The 15,565-nt window shown below is 34.0% G+C and overlaps 1 protein-coding gene across 1 annotated transcript in view; it reads left to right on the top strand.

Annotated features, from left to right (window-relative positions):
• The window catches only part of DPP10 (dipeptidyl peptidase like 10), a 685,728-nt gene that overhangs the window by 196,741 nt on the left and 473,422 nt on the right, over positions 1–15,565 (top strand). Inside the window, exon 3 of the mRNA XM_061199257.1 lies at positions 5,803–5,898. Coding sequence (XP_061055240.1) covers positions 5,803–5,898 — 96 coding nt within the window. The remainder of the gene's footprint in view (positions 1–5,802; positions 5,899–15,565) is intronic.

Here is a 15,565-nt window from a genome sequence, read left to right as displayed (position 1 = left end):
ATATAAAAGGCTGGAAGTGTATCATGACATAGTTATAATTTCAAATAAAAATTCAGAGTGACACAGGAATAAAAACAAATTACTTAAGCATGATACAGATTCCTTTCCAAAAATCAAGAAAAAAAATCTTATTAAATAATGAAATATTAAAGATGCTGCCATAATAAAAGAAGACAACAGGATTGTTATTTCATCATTATTATTCAACATTGTTTTGACACTCGAGCTAATGAAATAATTCACTAAAATGAAATAAATGCTTTTTAATGGTGCTGGAGCAATTGGTCATCCAATATGCAAAAAAAACAAAAATAAAATATGAACCTCTAATTAATCCTCACATGGTAGACAAAAAGTAGCTCAAGATGATTCCGGGACTTATATGTAAAATATAAAACTATTAACCCTTTTTGGAAAAAAGATAGGAGAAAATCTTCAGGATTAGTTGAAGTATTCTTAGTCTTGACAATAAAAGTGTGATTTATAAAAGGAAAAAATGATAAACTGGATCTCATCAAAATTAAAAAACTTTTCCTCTGCAGAAGTCCTTTTTAAAAGGATGAAAAGACAAGGTAGAGGGCTGGAGGAAATCCGAAGTTGACATATCAACAAATGATTTGCATCTAGAATAAAAAACTCTAAACCCAACAGTTCAACAGTCACACAAACAAAACAATCCAATTAGAAAATGGGCAAATAACATGAACAGACATTTCACTTAAGAGGATATAAACATCACAAATGAGCACATTAAAAGATGTTCATTAGCTATTAGGGTAATGCAAATTAAAACCACAACGGCATATCATTACACATATATCAGAATGGCTTATTTTTTTTTAAAAACCACCAAATTCTTGCAAGAACACAGAAAAACTAGGTCATTTCTACATTGCTGGTGAGAATGTAAAATGGTACAACTACTCTAGAAAAGCATCCGATATTTTCTTACAAAACTAAATGTGCACCATGTGACCCAGCAATTGCATATTTTGGCATTTATCCCAAAGAAAGGAACATTTATGTTCACATAAAAACCTATAATTAATGTTCATAGCAGCTTTATTCATAATAACCCCAAGCTACAAATGATAACCCAGATTTCCTTCAACAGATGGATAGTTTAACAAACTGATACATTCATGCCCTGGAATAGTACCAAGCAACAAAAAGGAATGGAGTGTTGATACACTCAACAACTAAGATGGATCTCTGCCAATCTCAAAATATTACATAATGCATGATTCCATTTACATAACACTCTGGAAATTACAAAATCATAAAGATGGAAAATAGATTAGTGGTTGCCAAAGGTTGCAGAGGGAGGTTATGGCAATAAAAGGGCAACACAGGAGATTCTGGTGATGGAACTGTTCTCTGCCTTACAGGTGCTCATCATATTTGATACAATTGCATAGAACTAAAGACAGCCACATATACTCATATGTACCCAACTGAATACATGCAGAACTGGTGACGTCTGAATAAAGTTGGTGGAGGGTATCAATGTCAATTTCTTTTTGAGATATTGTTTATGCAAGATATCATATGTTATTGATGGAAACTGGAGGAAGTGTATAAAGGATTTGTCTTTCTGTGTTATTTCTTACAACTGCATGTGAATCTGCAATACCTGAAAATTTTATATATATATTATGTGCGTGTATACTATATACACATATAAATGTATATATACACACATATATACATATAAATGCATATATATACACACACAGATATACATATAAATATATATACATATAAATTTAAACTTTAGGAAAAAGAGAAAATGTATTTTCAGATGATAGAATTGAATATGTAGAAAAATAAAAGATTTAGTTTCCATTGGCATTTTAAAGAAAGTGTGATATGGTGAATATTATAATTATTAACTGTGTGTGTGTATAAATTCATTTAGAATAACAATGGGAAATATTCTGTTCACAATAACAAACCATATATACTTACTAGTAAATATAATAGGAAATGTGAAGGATCTATATGAAAAATAGAAGATGAAACACAATTAATGTACCTAAAGTTTAAAGTTTTCCAATTCGCTGTGTATATATAATGCTATTTTAATAAGATTCCCATTCTGGTGGATTTTAATATGATTTTTAAGCTCATATGAAAGAACAGACGTTTGAGAATTGCCAAAATAATATTTGAAAAAAGTATTTGAAAATAAGATTGTATGGTGTGCTGCATTTGCCTTACAAGGTGTTTTTTTGTTTGTTTGTTTTACATATGCCCAAAAGATACAGTAAACAAAATATGTGGAATTTACCTAGGAGCAAAAATGTAGTTAATTTTTCAATTCAGTTGATAAGGGTCATTTATTTAATAGATTGAGCTATCATAATCTACTTTCCCACTGAAAGTTAGACTCCTACCTCCTACCTTTACCTATATAAATTTCATTGGATCAACTAAATAAATGCATATCAAAGAGAGATGGTAAAATATAATCATCTAAGAATTAAAGGGATTGTATTGGACATATTAGGGTGCATTTATATAATCTCAGGAAACTTTAAATTGTGAAACTTGTCTATACCAAAATCTGGTCTTATTGAGATATCTCACAGAATAAATATATTTCTGAAATCCTGATAAAGTTAGCTCATCTGATTAAAATCCCAAACTCCTATGACAGAAAATTAATTCTAGCATCAAAGCTTTTTTGCTGTGTCAAACAAAAAGCAGTCATTCTTTTTTCTAAAATGCTCTCAGCCCTTCACTTGTCCATGCCATTCCCTTTCTCTGTCTTTTGAAACCTGTAAGGCCCAGGTCATTTAACTTTTAAAAATAAAAATGAATAGATTTTATTTTCAAGAGAAATGTTATGTTCACAGAAAAATTGAACAGAAGGTACAGGGATTTTCCATTTACTCTTACCTTCACATGGGTAAAACCTCCCCCATTGTCAACATCCCACATGTGATATATTTACTACAACTGATGAACCTACATTGACACATCATTATCATCCAAAGTCCATATTTTACTTTAGGGTTCACTCTTGCTGTTGTACATCCTATGGATTTGGACAAAAGTATAATGACATGTATCTACCATTCTAACTACTAGTATCTTTAGAGTCTCCATAGTTTACATTTTTCAGCATGTTACATAGTTGGAATCATACAGTATGGAGTCTTTTCAAACTGGCTTGTTTCAATTAATAATTTAAGGTTCCTCCATGTCTTTTCATGGTTGATAGCGCGTTTCTTTTTATCACTTCATAGTATCACAATGTCTGGACCACAGTTTATCCATTCACCTACTGAAGGACATCTTGGTTGCTTCCAAATTTTGGCAATTATGGATAAAGCTACTATAAACATCCATGTGCAGATTTTTGTGTGGCTGTAAGTTTTCAGCTCATTTGGGTAAATACCAGGGAGCACAACTGTTAGATTATATGTTTAGTTTTTTAAGAAACCACTAACCTGTCTTCCAAGTATCTGTACCATTTTTCATTCCCACCAGCAATGGATGATAGTTGGCCATTATATTTTTCACTGAAGCCTTTTCTGATTGTTTTTGCAAGATATTTTCCTTCCTTTCTCTGAGCTCATACAGTACTCTGTATCCTCATTCTGACATCCATCATATTCTTTCTTGCTTTGTGTGAACCCCTCGGGGCAGGGCATAGATATGTCTCCTGCACCTTACAATACTTCACTTAACACCTTGAAAATTAAGAGCCCTACTATTTGTTGAATGAATAAGGTAAATTTAAATTTTGTTGTGTCGGACTGTCAAATGGAGCATTTTGTTTTGCAAATCTATATATAATCACATCTTATGCTAGTCTTGGGTCAAACAATTCGCACTAGTTCCACTTGTTATATTTTTTTCAGTTGTTTCTGAACAATTATTTTGTGGGTTAACTACATGGTTGATTCATGTTGAAAGAAAGTGCATTTGAAGTTATTGATTCTTTGCCCCCACTTTTCAGCTGGAAGAAACAAGGCTCTTGCTGCAATAAGTACTGAACTTTTAAAAAACAAACAATATCTAATGAGGTTAGCATATATTGTTGACATTTTATTTTCAGCCAGAGTTAAGGTCACAGCTGAAAGGTCACAAAGACGATTTTATACAGTAAATAAACAATGATATTATTTTGCAAAGAAAATGAAATATCACAAACTTATCTGTAGCCTCTTTCATCTAAAAGTATGTTTGCTATGCTTAATTTTGGTACTTAAACTGTGTTGTCCTTCCATTTCTTAGATTTTGGGATTTAAAAGGGAAGTACACCTAGTTTATGTATCAGGGGCTAATATAAAAATGTGCTTTTCATTCATATTCTGGCATTATATTGAGTTTTTACATTTAACTCCTAAGTCCACTTAGTATTTGTTGGGTGGTAATTATTTGTGGAATTTTGGTATTTATTCTGTTTATTTGGTGAACTTCCTTTCAAGTTGGGAAGTTTTATTGACCATATTTGTTTGGGACCTTTACCTCTTCATCTTTGGTGTTTACAACAAAACTGTAAATTTATCATTAGAGAGAATATGTTGAAGTGATTTTGGAAAGTGTTGGGCTGGATTATGGTTAAACAGTGAAAAATGTATGCTTTGGGGCACAATGCACAATAGAAATTATTAACTGCTTTCATATTATATATCACTACATAACAAGGGATTGATCTCTTAAATTTGTGGTAGCTCAAGACAATTTTAATATTGAAAATAATTTAATGTATTGAAAAGTATCATGGAACAGACAGACTTCTAATGCCAAAAACCATTAAAATTTCCACTTTATATTGCCACCTAGTTAACATATTTTTAAAGCAAAGTAGTCCAAATAGTATAGTTCATTAGTTTTTTTTAAGACTTTTTAAAACTTTTTATTTTATATTGGAGTATAGCCAATTAACAATGTTGATGATAGTTTCAGGTGCACACTAGAGGAACTCAGCCATACATATACGTGTATCCATTCTCCCCCAAACTCCCCTCCCATCCAGGCTTCCACATAACATTGAGCAGAGTTCCCTGTGCTATACAGTAGGTCCTTCTTGGTTATCCATTTAAAATATAGCAGTGTGTACATGTCAATCCCAAACTCCCTAATTATCCCTTCCCCCCATCCTTCCCTCTTGATAACCATAAGTTCATTCTCTAAGTCTGTGAGTCTGTTTCTGTTTTGTAAATAAATTCATTTGTATCATTTATTTTTAGATTCCACATATAAGGGATATCATACGATATTTCTCTTTCTCTGTCTGACTTACTTCACTCAGTATGACAATCTCTAGGTCCTTCCATGTTGCTGCAAGTGGCATTATTTCATTCTTTTTAATGGCTGAGTAATATTCCATTGTATATATGTACCACATCTCCTTTATCTGTTCCTCTGTCGATGGACATTTAGGTTGCTATTGTAAACAGTGCTGCAATGAACATTGGGCTGCATGTATTCTTTCAGACTATGTTTTTCTCCAGATATATGCCCAAGAGTGGGATTGCAGAGTCATATGGTAGCTCTATTTTTAGTTTTTTAAGGAACCTCCTTACTGTTCTCCATAGTGGCTGTACCAATTTACATTCCCACCAACAGTGTAGGAGGGTTCCCTTCTCTCCACACAATCTCCAGCATTTATTGTTTGTGGATTTTTTGATGATAGCCATTTTGACTGGTGTGAGGTGATATCTCACTGTAGTTTTGATTTGTATTTCTCTAATAATTAGCAATGTTGAACATCTTTTCATATGCCTCTTGGCCATCTGTATGTCTTCTTTGGAGAATGTGTCTAACCTAAAATTTACTTTATTTTAGATGAACTCACAAATTCATCAGAAACCAGATTGTCTTTAGAAGACCTCTTCAGGAAAGAATTTGTGCTTCATGATCCAGAAGCTCGATGGATCAATGGTATGTGTATACGTTCTTATACGTTATATTTATTTCAAGTTCTGTATAATTAAAATTAAATAGTGGTTTTGTTGACCACTGGTTGACCACCAGTGGTTATTTTAATTGACATTATGCTTCAATGATTACAGATACCATTTAATCAGAAATTTATACCTTGGCTCATGTGAGAGAAAACTAATTCCTAAGGTAGGTCATCAATAAAATTATCCCCCAAACATTAGATTCACTGCTCTGTATCTGCTCTTCCCTCATGAATCATTAGTTATGTGACTGCAAACACGTGTTACATCTCTAGCATTTCTCTGGGTGATTCTCCTTGGTGTAGAAGTATAGATTTTGGGAGCATACATATAAGTGATTCAAATTTGGCAATCAGATTAATTTTCTTCTCTCTCTTTGTGGCTTTTCTTTTTAAGTTTAAATGCCACAAACTAGGGAGACTCTCCAGTCTGAGAGTCTACAAAGTTGACTCTACAAAGTTGAAATGACAGAAGGGGCATGGGAGCACATTGCATTTTTGCTTTTTGTGGCTTGGCAAAGAAATCACCTCAGCTTTCCTTAGGTTATTTCTGATTTTGCTATTTTCAAAAAGTTTTAAAAAGAATTTAGATTACAAATATAATCAGTCAATCAATCAATCAAAACCAATGAGTGGCTCCATGGACTTTGGCTTGTCTTTGTGGGAGGTGGTAGGGGGAGTTATTGGGTAGTCCAGTTATAAGAAATGTGTTGGTGAAAAGGAAGTCAGGTTTTCATTTCTGGAATATTACAATTTGCCTGACCATACTAATCACCATGGTTAGATAGCTGTTAATCTTTGCCCTTCATTTTATTTAGACATAATATCTTTGCTTGTTTTCAAGGCCTAGAGTAGGTTACATGTTTGATAGCTAAGAAGAGCTTTGCCTTTGTATCTAATGAATAACGTCTCACTTACAGTCCATCCTTTCTTCTCTAACATCCTAATTAAATACATTTATGCCTGCAAATTAAATGTTTATTTATGGAAGCTATAAAAAGAATGTAACTTAATTCATGAGGGCAGGAGCCAAATCATACTTGTTTGCCTAGCACTGATACAGTTTCTGGAGAGCAGCAAGCACTTAAGATTTGGTTTTTTTGAATAAATGAATGAAATCATTTAACAGAAGTTCAGTTTTATTTTTCTGTAAACTCAGGTTTCAGTTGAAATTGATTGCAAGGTAAGTATTATCATGCTGATGATGTTACAAATAGAGAAAACAAGATAGCAGTTTTATTAATCTATTTGTATATTTTCATTTTGAATTGTTCATAAATTTGGGTCTTGCCTTATTGTTGCCTTTGCACTATGATTATTTCAGAGGTACACTATGATTTATTTCAGATGAGTACTATTACTAAATTTAAAAAAAGGTACGGAATTACCTAGGATTGCTCTAATACGTGGATCTCCCACAAATCATTCTCCTAATGTGCCATTGTAATTTTGCAAGTCATCTTTTTACTTGTTAGCAAGTATTTTCTATTGAAAGAGATGACCAAAAAAATTTGAGTCATTAGATTTGAAATGCTGAATAATATTCTGTTTTATTCATCATGATTTTGACCAAACTGTAGAAATTTGTGCAGTTTTTGACTTTGGGAAGCAAGAAAAAAATCATGGGTCTTGTCCCCCTTCTCAGGTTAGCTTGAACTATTTAAAGAGGCATTTACTCCCGTGTGTAACTGACACTTTGATATCGAAGTACCAAAGGACTGGAGCGGTGTTTAAGCAGTGAACTGCATACTAAATTAAGCCACATTTCAATATCTAGGGCGTGCATTCTACTCTAATGCTTCACAAGATATCAAAATAAAATTATTTGGAGTTAATCGTTTTAATCATTTTTTTTCATAATTTCTTTACCAATCATTGGTAAAGCTGATTTTGAAAATATATCCTGGGACAAAGCTGCAGTGTTATTATCATACTATAAATAAAACCTAAGATCAAATATATTTATAAAAGAACTTGACATAAAACAACCTTTTAAACAGAATTAAACAAAATCTAAGCTCTTAGAGCCATGTGGTCTTTATAAATACCACTGAAAGAATTGACTCACTGTCAGTAGATTGTGTGCACTGGGTTGCTTTTCGAGCAGGGGGATAGATTTGTGCTTATTTTTTCCTTTATCCAATCCAGATCACCTTTCTGGCAATCACTAGGTACTTGGCCTATTTACGTATTCCTCATGAAGCCAGATAATACAGTGGGGACTATACATACAGTGTGTAACCCTGGCTTCATTGTCACAGATTATATCTAAATGTAAAATGTGAGCTTCTTATTTATTCTCATCACATGTCTCACCAGGTTTCTATAGTATATAAGTGGCTTGAAGGAGTCTAACCTAAGCTCATTTGGAAGCTTCATTTAGTTCTTGGAGGTCACCATAGGAGCATTTAATGCATTACTGGTCAAGGAGAAGGAGGGCGTCTAGATGGCCCTGACATGTGTAGGCTGAAGTGTAGCAATGTCATTCATGATGCTGCTTCTCAAATAATACATCTGTGAATGTCAATGCAGCCTTGGATGGGTGCTCGTGTTCATGGTTAGCGTAACAACTGCCTTCCACCAAATCTGCTCAGATCCTTCAAATCTCCATTTTTATAGCATCTTCTTCGTAGTTATGTCACCTTGAAACTCAGAAATCCATCTTCTTTAACATTATTCATCTCCCCACGTACATTTGAGGACCTATCAATCATCAAAGAAAAATCTAATACTAATTGAGTGCCTTCTACGCTAGGCTTTGTGCTGGATGCTTTGTAGACATATTTCATAGATAGCATGAAGTTATAATGATGAACCCCAGAAAACTGAGGCTAAAGCAAAACACTTATCCAAAAACACAGCTGATAAGAGGTGGAGCCTGCTTTAATCACTATGTTGAAGTATAAAAGCCTCCTTCTCCCAGTGTTTCACTCTGAGATGCCATTCCACATCTTTAACACATGCATTAACTACCTCTTTGACAATCTCATGGGTACAGATCTCACAGTGACTAATCATTTCATGTTGAATATTGCAATCATGTCATCTCCCCCAAGGACATCCATATAATGGTAACTTATGCAGTCACTAAAAAAATGTATAAGCATATTTACATGTTTATGGTATAAAAAGTAAACAAAGGTGTCTTTAAAATAGAGTTGATAGTATGTGATTCACACTGTCTCTACTGTATACCAGTGAGTGTTTCCAGATGGCTGGATTTTGACCTGATATATTTTTTTTCTTTTTGCTTATTCATTTTCTCCTGATTTTTTTTCGATAAATATGTATGTTTATGTGATTTTGTAACTATTTTTTCTTTTTTTAATTTAATTTTTATTTTATATTGGAGTATAGTTGATTTACAATGTTGTGTTAGTTTCAGGTATACAGCAAAGTGATTTAGTTATACATAGACATATATCCATTCTTTTTCAGATTCTTTCCCCATTTAGGTTATTACAGAATATTGGGTAGAGTTCCCTGTGCTATTATACAGTAGGTCCTTGTTGATTATCTGTTTTATATATAACAGCATATATATGTTAATACCAAACTCCTTATTTAGTTTCATGGGTCTCCAATCCTCCAGCAGTCTCCTGCCAAATACAACTTTATAAGGCCCAGCTAAAAACTGTAAACACACTTCTCAACAACCATCAGAGGAACCCCTTTGCCAATTGAAAAAATCCCAAACTCCTCCCTTTGAATTCCAGACCTCTCAGAATCAAGCTTGGCCTCTATCCTGCTATTCTACTTTACATTATGTTTCAGGGGTATTGAACTGCTTGATATTCTTCATAAGGCTCAAAAGCTCTTTTGACTCTGTGCCTTTGCCAACACTACTTTCTCTCCCGGGCTCCCCCTCCCCAATCTGACAGCCCCAATTCTGTCCCACTGGAAACTTCATTCCCAGGTGCAAAGTTCTTTTTCCTGCCAGCAGTGAGGAGTATCATCTTCCTCTAAACCCCAGAGGTTGATTCTCTCACATAGAAATTTCTTCCTTGATTATAATTATAACATGTCTAATCTCCTCTAAGACAGTGCTTCTAAAACTATTGTGAAAGACCACTGTTTTAAAATTTAATACTTGTTTGTATTTCCTATTTGGCATGAATCAATGTTTTTGAAAAATACAATAAAATCAATTATTAGAAAAATAAAATAAATAAATATTACAAATACAGCCCCCAAATTTAGCTCATTATAATTAACTGTTTTAAAATTACATTGCAAAAATATGTAATAAGTACCAACATAACATTGGAATAAAAGAGGAATTTCATATATTACTTTGTTTGAGAGAGGATATACAGGCGACTAATAGGATTGCTATTATATTCATAACTTTTTGTTATTGCTAAATGAGAATTAAACAAATATTGAGAGAAATAGCGATTATTCACATTAAATGACAATTCTCAGGTTTTGAACAGGAACTGGCATATCAATATTCAGAGGTTTTAATGTAGGAAATGAACTTGCTTCCTTCTTGTTAACTAACCTAGGTTAGATTGACAACGACACCACTCTTAGGGGATAATGTATGTTTAGACTGTCTCTATTTTTGTTTTAATAATATTATTGGAGAGAAGAAATCAGGCTCCAAAATAAGGATGATGGTAATGCAAGGAGATTTTAAAGCCATTTTAACAATCTCAGGATGTTCATTTTAAGCTTTTATACAGAATGAATAAAGTGATCCTGTATTTTTAAACGTTATCTTCAACTCTTTACCACTGGCTAATTTCAAAATTTATTCTGTAGATGATAAATCATGTATCTTTTCATCAAAAAATATACTTTGGATTTTAAGTCCATCTGGGGTGTACTGGAAAGACTAAGGTTGAATCACAACATCCTGTAATGAGGCTCTTCTGTGAATAGTCTGTTGCTGGCTCACCCGTGGGCTCACCTGCTCAGTTAAATTAGGCCACTTACCATGCATTTGGATCTGGCGGCACTGTCAAATTGCTACGAAAGCATCTAAATGCTTACCCTCCGCTCAACTTATCGCACTGTGGACCAGTGGCCATCACTTCCCAACTGGGTGTAGTCTCCCAACATGGCTCTTAGAGCAGCTCGGTTCCAAGAGACAGTAAACCCTGAGGAATAGGACTCGTGTCATATTTATGTTTGAGTCACCCCAGCAATTAGCACACTGTCTGGATCCAATTAAAACTCAAAATAGTTCGGTTAGCATAATGAGATAAACGATTATATTTCTTTGATATATTCAGGAGGGCCCACTTGATCCACAATAGGTAGAGGTTTCATTTCAGTTCTTTTCCTCAGGGTGTGCATAGATTTTTCTCTGATCAATACAAACTTGTCCTTCCCAATGTCCATCACGCATGTGAGTTGTTGCACGGTTATTTATTTATTTATTTTTTTGAAAGTGTCTAGCTGGGACGAATGATCACATGTGAAGCCCTGGATATAATTTTTTTTTTAACATCTTTATGGGAGTATATTTGCTTTACAATGGTGTGTTAGTTTCTGCTGTATCACAAAGTAAATCAGCTATACATATACATATATCCCCATATCCCCTCCCTCTTGCATCTCCCTCCCACTCTCCCTATCTAGGTGGTCACAAAGCACCGAGCTGATCTCCCTGTGCTATGCAGCTGCTTCCCACTAGCTAGCTATTTTACATTTGGTAGTGTATATACATCCATGCCACTCTCTCACTTCGTCCCAGCTTACCCTTCCCCCTCCCCATGTCCTCAAGTCCATTCTCTATGTCTGTGTCTGTACTCCTGTCCTGCCCCTAGGTTCTTCAGAACCACTTTTTTTTTTTTTTTTTTAGATTCTATATATACGTGTTAGCATACGGTATTTGTTTTTCTCTTTCTGACTTACTTCACTCTGTATGACAGACTCTAGGTCCACCCACCTCACTACAAATAACTCAGTTTCATTTCTTTTCATGGCTGAGTAATATTCCATTGTATATATGTGCCACATCTCCTTTACCCATTCATCTATCGATGGACATTTAGGTTGCTTCCATATCCTGGCTACTGTAAATAGTGTTGCAGTAAACATTGTGGTACATGACTCTTTTTGAATTATGGTTTTCTCCAGGTATATGCCCAGTAGTGGGATTGCTGGGTCGTATGGTAGTTCTATTTTTAGTTTTTTAAGGAACCTCCATACTGTTCTCCATAGTGGCTGTATCAATTTACATTCCCACCAACAGTGCAAGAGGGTTCCCTTTTCTCCACACCCTCTCCAGCATTTATTGTTTGTAGACTTTTTGATGATGGCCATTCTGACCGGTGTGAGGGGATACCTCATTTTAGTTTTGATTTGCATTTCTCTAATGATTAGTGATGTTGAGCATTCTTTCATGTGTTTGTTGGCAATCTGTATATCTTCTTTGGAGAAATGTCTATTTAGGTCCGCTGCCCATTTTTGGATTGGGTTGTTTGTTTTTTTGATATTGAGCTGCATGAGCTGCTTCTATATTTTTGAGATTAATCCTTTGTCAGTTGCTTCGTTTCTAAATTTTCTCTCCCATTCTGAGGGTTGTCTTCGTCTTGTTTATGTTTTCCTTTGCTGTGAAAAAGCATTTAAGTTTCATTGGGTCCCATTTGTTTATTTTTGTTTTTATTTCCCTTTCTCTAGGTGGTGGGTCCAAAAGTGTCTTACTGTGATCTATGTCATAGAGTGTTCTGCCTATGTTTTCCTCTAAGAGTTTGATAGTGTCAGGCCTTACATTTAGGTCTTTAATCCATTTTGAGTTTATTTATGTGTATGGTGTTAGGGAGTGTTCTAATTTCATTCTTTTACATGTAACTGTCCAGTTTTCCCAGCACCACTTATTGAAGAAGCTGTCTTTTCTCCATTGTAAAAGGCTCCATTTCTCCATTCTTTCCTCCTTTATCAAAGATAAGGTGACCATATGTGTGTGGGTTTATCTCTGGGCTTTCTGTCCTGTTCCATTGATCTATATTTCTGTTCTTTGTGCCAGTACCATACTGTCTTGATTACTGTAGTTTTGTAGTATAGTCTGAAGTCAGGAAGCCTGATTCCTCCAGCTCCATTTTTCTTTCTCAAGATTACTATGGCTATTCGGGGTCTTTTGTGTTTCCATACAAATTGTGAAATATTTTGTTCTAGTTCTGTGATAAATGCCAGTGGTAGTTTGATAGGGATTGCATTGAATCTGTAGATTGCTTTCAGTAGTATAGTCATTTTTACAATGTTGATTCTTCCAATCCAAGAACATGGTTTGTATCTCCATCTGTTTGTATCATCATTAATTTCTTTCATCAGTGTCTTATAATTTTCTGCATACAGGTCTTTTGTCTCCTTACGTAGGTTTATTCCTAGGTATTTTATTCTTTTTGTTTCAATGGTAAATGGGAGTGTTTTCTTAATTTCACTTTCAGATTTTTCATCATTAGTGTATAGGAATGCAAGAAATTTCTGTGCATTAATTTTGTATCCTGCTAGTTTACCAAATTCATTGATTAGCTCTAGTAGTTTTCTGGTAGCATCTGTAGGATTCTCTATGTATAGTATCATGCCATCTGCAAACAGTGACAGCTTTACTTCTTCTTTTCCGATTTGGATTCTATTTATTTCTTCTTCTTCTCTGATTGCTGTGGTTAAAACTTCCAAAACTATGTTGAATAATAGTGGTAAGAGTGGGCAACCTTGTCTTGTTCCTGATCTTAGTGGAAATGGTTTCTGTTATTCACCATTGAGGACAATGTTGGCTGTGGGTTTGTCATATATGGCCTTTATTATGTTGAGGTAAGTTCCCTCTATGCCTACTTTCTGGAGGGTTTTTATCATAAATGGGTGTTGAATTTTGTCGAAAACTGTCTCTGCATGTATTGAGATGATCATATGGTTTTTCTCCTTCAATTTGTTAATATGGTGTATCGCATTGATTGATTTGCGTATATTGAAGAATCCTTGCATTCCTGGGGTAAACCCCACTTGATCATGGTGTATGATCCTTTTAATGTGCTGTTGGATTCTGTTTGCTAGTATTTTGTTGAGGATTTTTGCATCTATGTTCATCAGTGATATTGGCCTGTAGTTTTCTTTCTTTGGGACAGTAGATGTATTTTTGATGTATTTGTGGGGAGGAAGGGGATCTTCACTTCTTACTCCTCCGCCATCTTGAAGGTTCTCCCCCTTAGATATAATCTTAATTTTATCAGACAATGTTGGAGACAACTGAACTCATCTACCATATGATATTCAAAAATAGATATTTAAACCTGTTATCTTTCAAACGATGTGTTACAGTATGACATATTGAAATAGGAATAGTCCTTAAACAGAGACAAACCAGAGTCTTGCAGCAATTTTTTAAAGTCTTCTGAGGCTTGGTTTCTTCATCTAAAGTGGGGATAATAGTTCCTGTAGGCAAAAGCACAGTGAAAATTAAATAAGCAAAAATGTTCAAAAAGTAAAGATAAAAAGGTAAAGGCAGAAAATAAAAGTTAAGAAAACATAAATAAAAAGCAAAAATCTGGAGCTGAATAGATCTTAGAATGGTTATTAGAATGTTACTCTGACAACAGCTTTTAGAGATGCTCTGGGCACCTGATGATTCTTTATAAATGCCCTGGGAGCCTCATCCTGATGAATTATATCCAGGATATTGAATAGGAAGTGATAAGCCATTGTTGTAATCTTCATGAAATATAAAACAAAGTACTGAAATAATATCAATAATATTTACCCATAATTAGGGAAATGGGACAAATGAATCTAATTTGTTATTTTTTGGTTTGGCACTGTTTTATCATGCAAAGGCTTCCATCCATCAGTTCAATTTGGTTGTGTTGCAGAAACTGTTGGATTTCTTTGTGTGCAGGGAGCTACACTTCTGACAGCATCATCACTCCCAGCTCTGGGTCAGAATTTTAACTCTTTTAACTTATTTTTATTTTTTTCCCTAATTTTTTATAACCATCAACCAAGCTGATAGTTTAAAAAAGTAGAATTGAATTCATGACTATGAGGTTTTGAGGGTAATTTATATTTTTATTGAAACATAATTTATAAGGACAAAATATTGAGTAGAGAGTAAATGTGCAAAAATAGGTATGTGGTTAGATAAATTATTTTACATCCATTTAATGGAATATTATACAGCCATTGAAACTGATCTTTTGAAAAAAAATAATGACATTAGCACATGCTTGGAATAAAATATTAAGTGGAAAGGGTAGAATACAGAATAATATGCATAGTACATTCCCAATTGTATCACACACTTGTAGATGCAACAAAAGTGATATCAGAATTAAATATGCTAACATATTAAATAATTTTCTATGATTGATTTAACATTTTAAATTTTTTATCTTTTTGTTTATGTTGTTATGTTTATAACATGTAAAAATCTACTAAATTCTCCTTAAAATAAAAATGTTCTCAGAGCAGTGCTGGACTCTCTTAAGAGGCACAGATTCTTATAATAGCACTCTTACTCCTTGTTTGTTGAGACAGAATATTCCCTGTAGTTTACTGTTTTTTTTTCCCCCTCCCAGTAATGCAAACACATAGAAGGTTATTGAAATTATGACATCTGTATTTCCTGACTCACAGCTCAAAGAATTGAAAATTAGGTTAAAAATATAATTAATTGTTATCATGGCTGATCTTCTTTTT

Source organism: Eubalaena glacialis, chromosome 1 (genome assembly GCF_028564815.1).
Source record: "Eubalaena glacialis isolate mEubGla1 chromosome 1, mEubGla1.1.hap2.+ XY, whole genome shotgun sequence".
Taxonomy (NCBI): domain Eukaryota; kingdom Metazoa; phylum Chordata; class Mammalia; order Artiodactyla; family Balaenidae; genus Eubalaena; species Eubalaena glacialis.
This window is presented reverse-complemented; position numbering and strand designations above follow the sequence as displayed.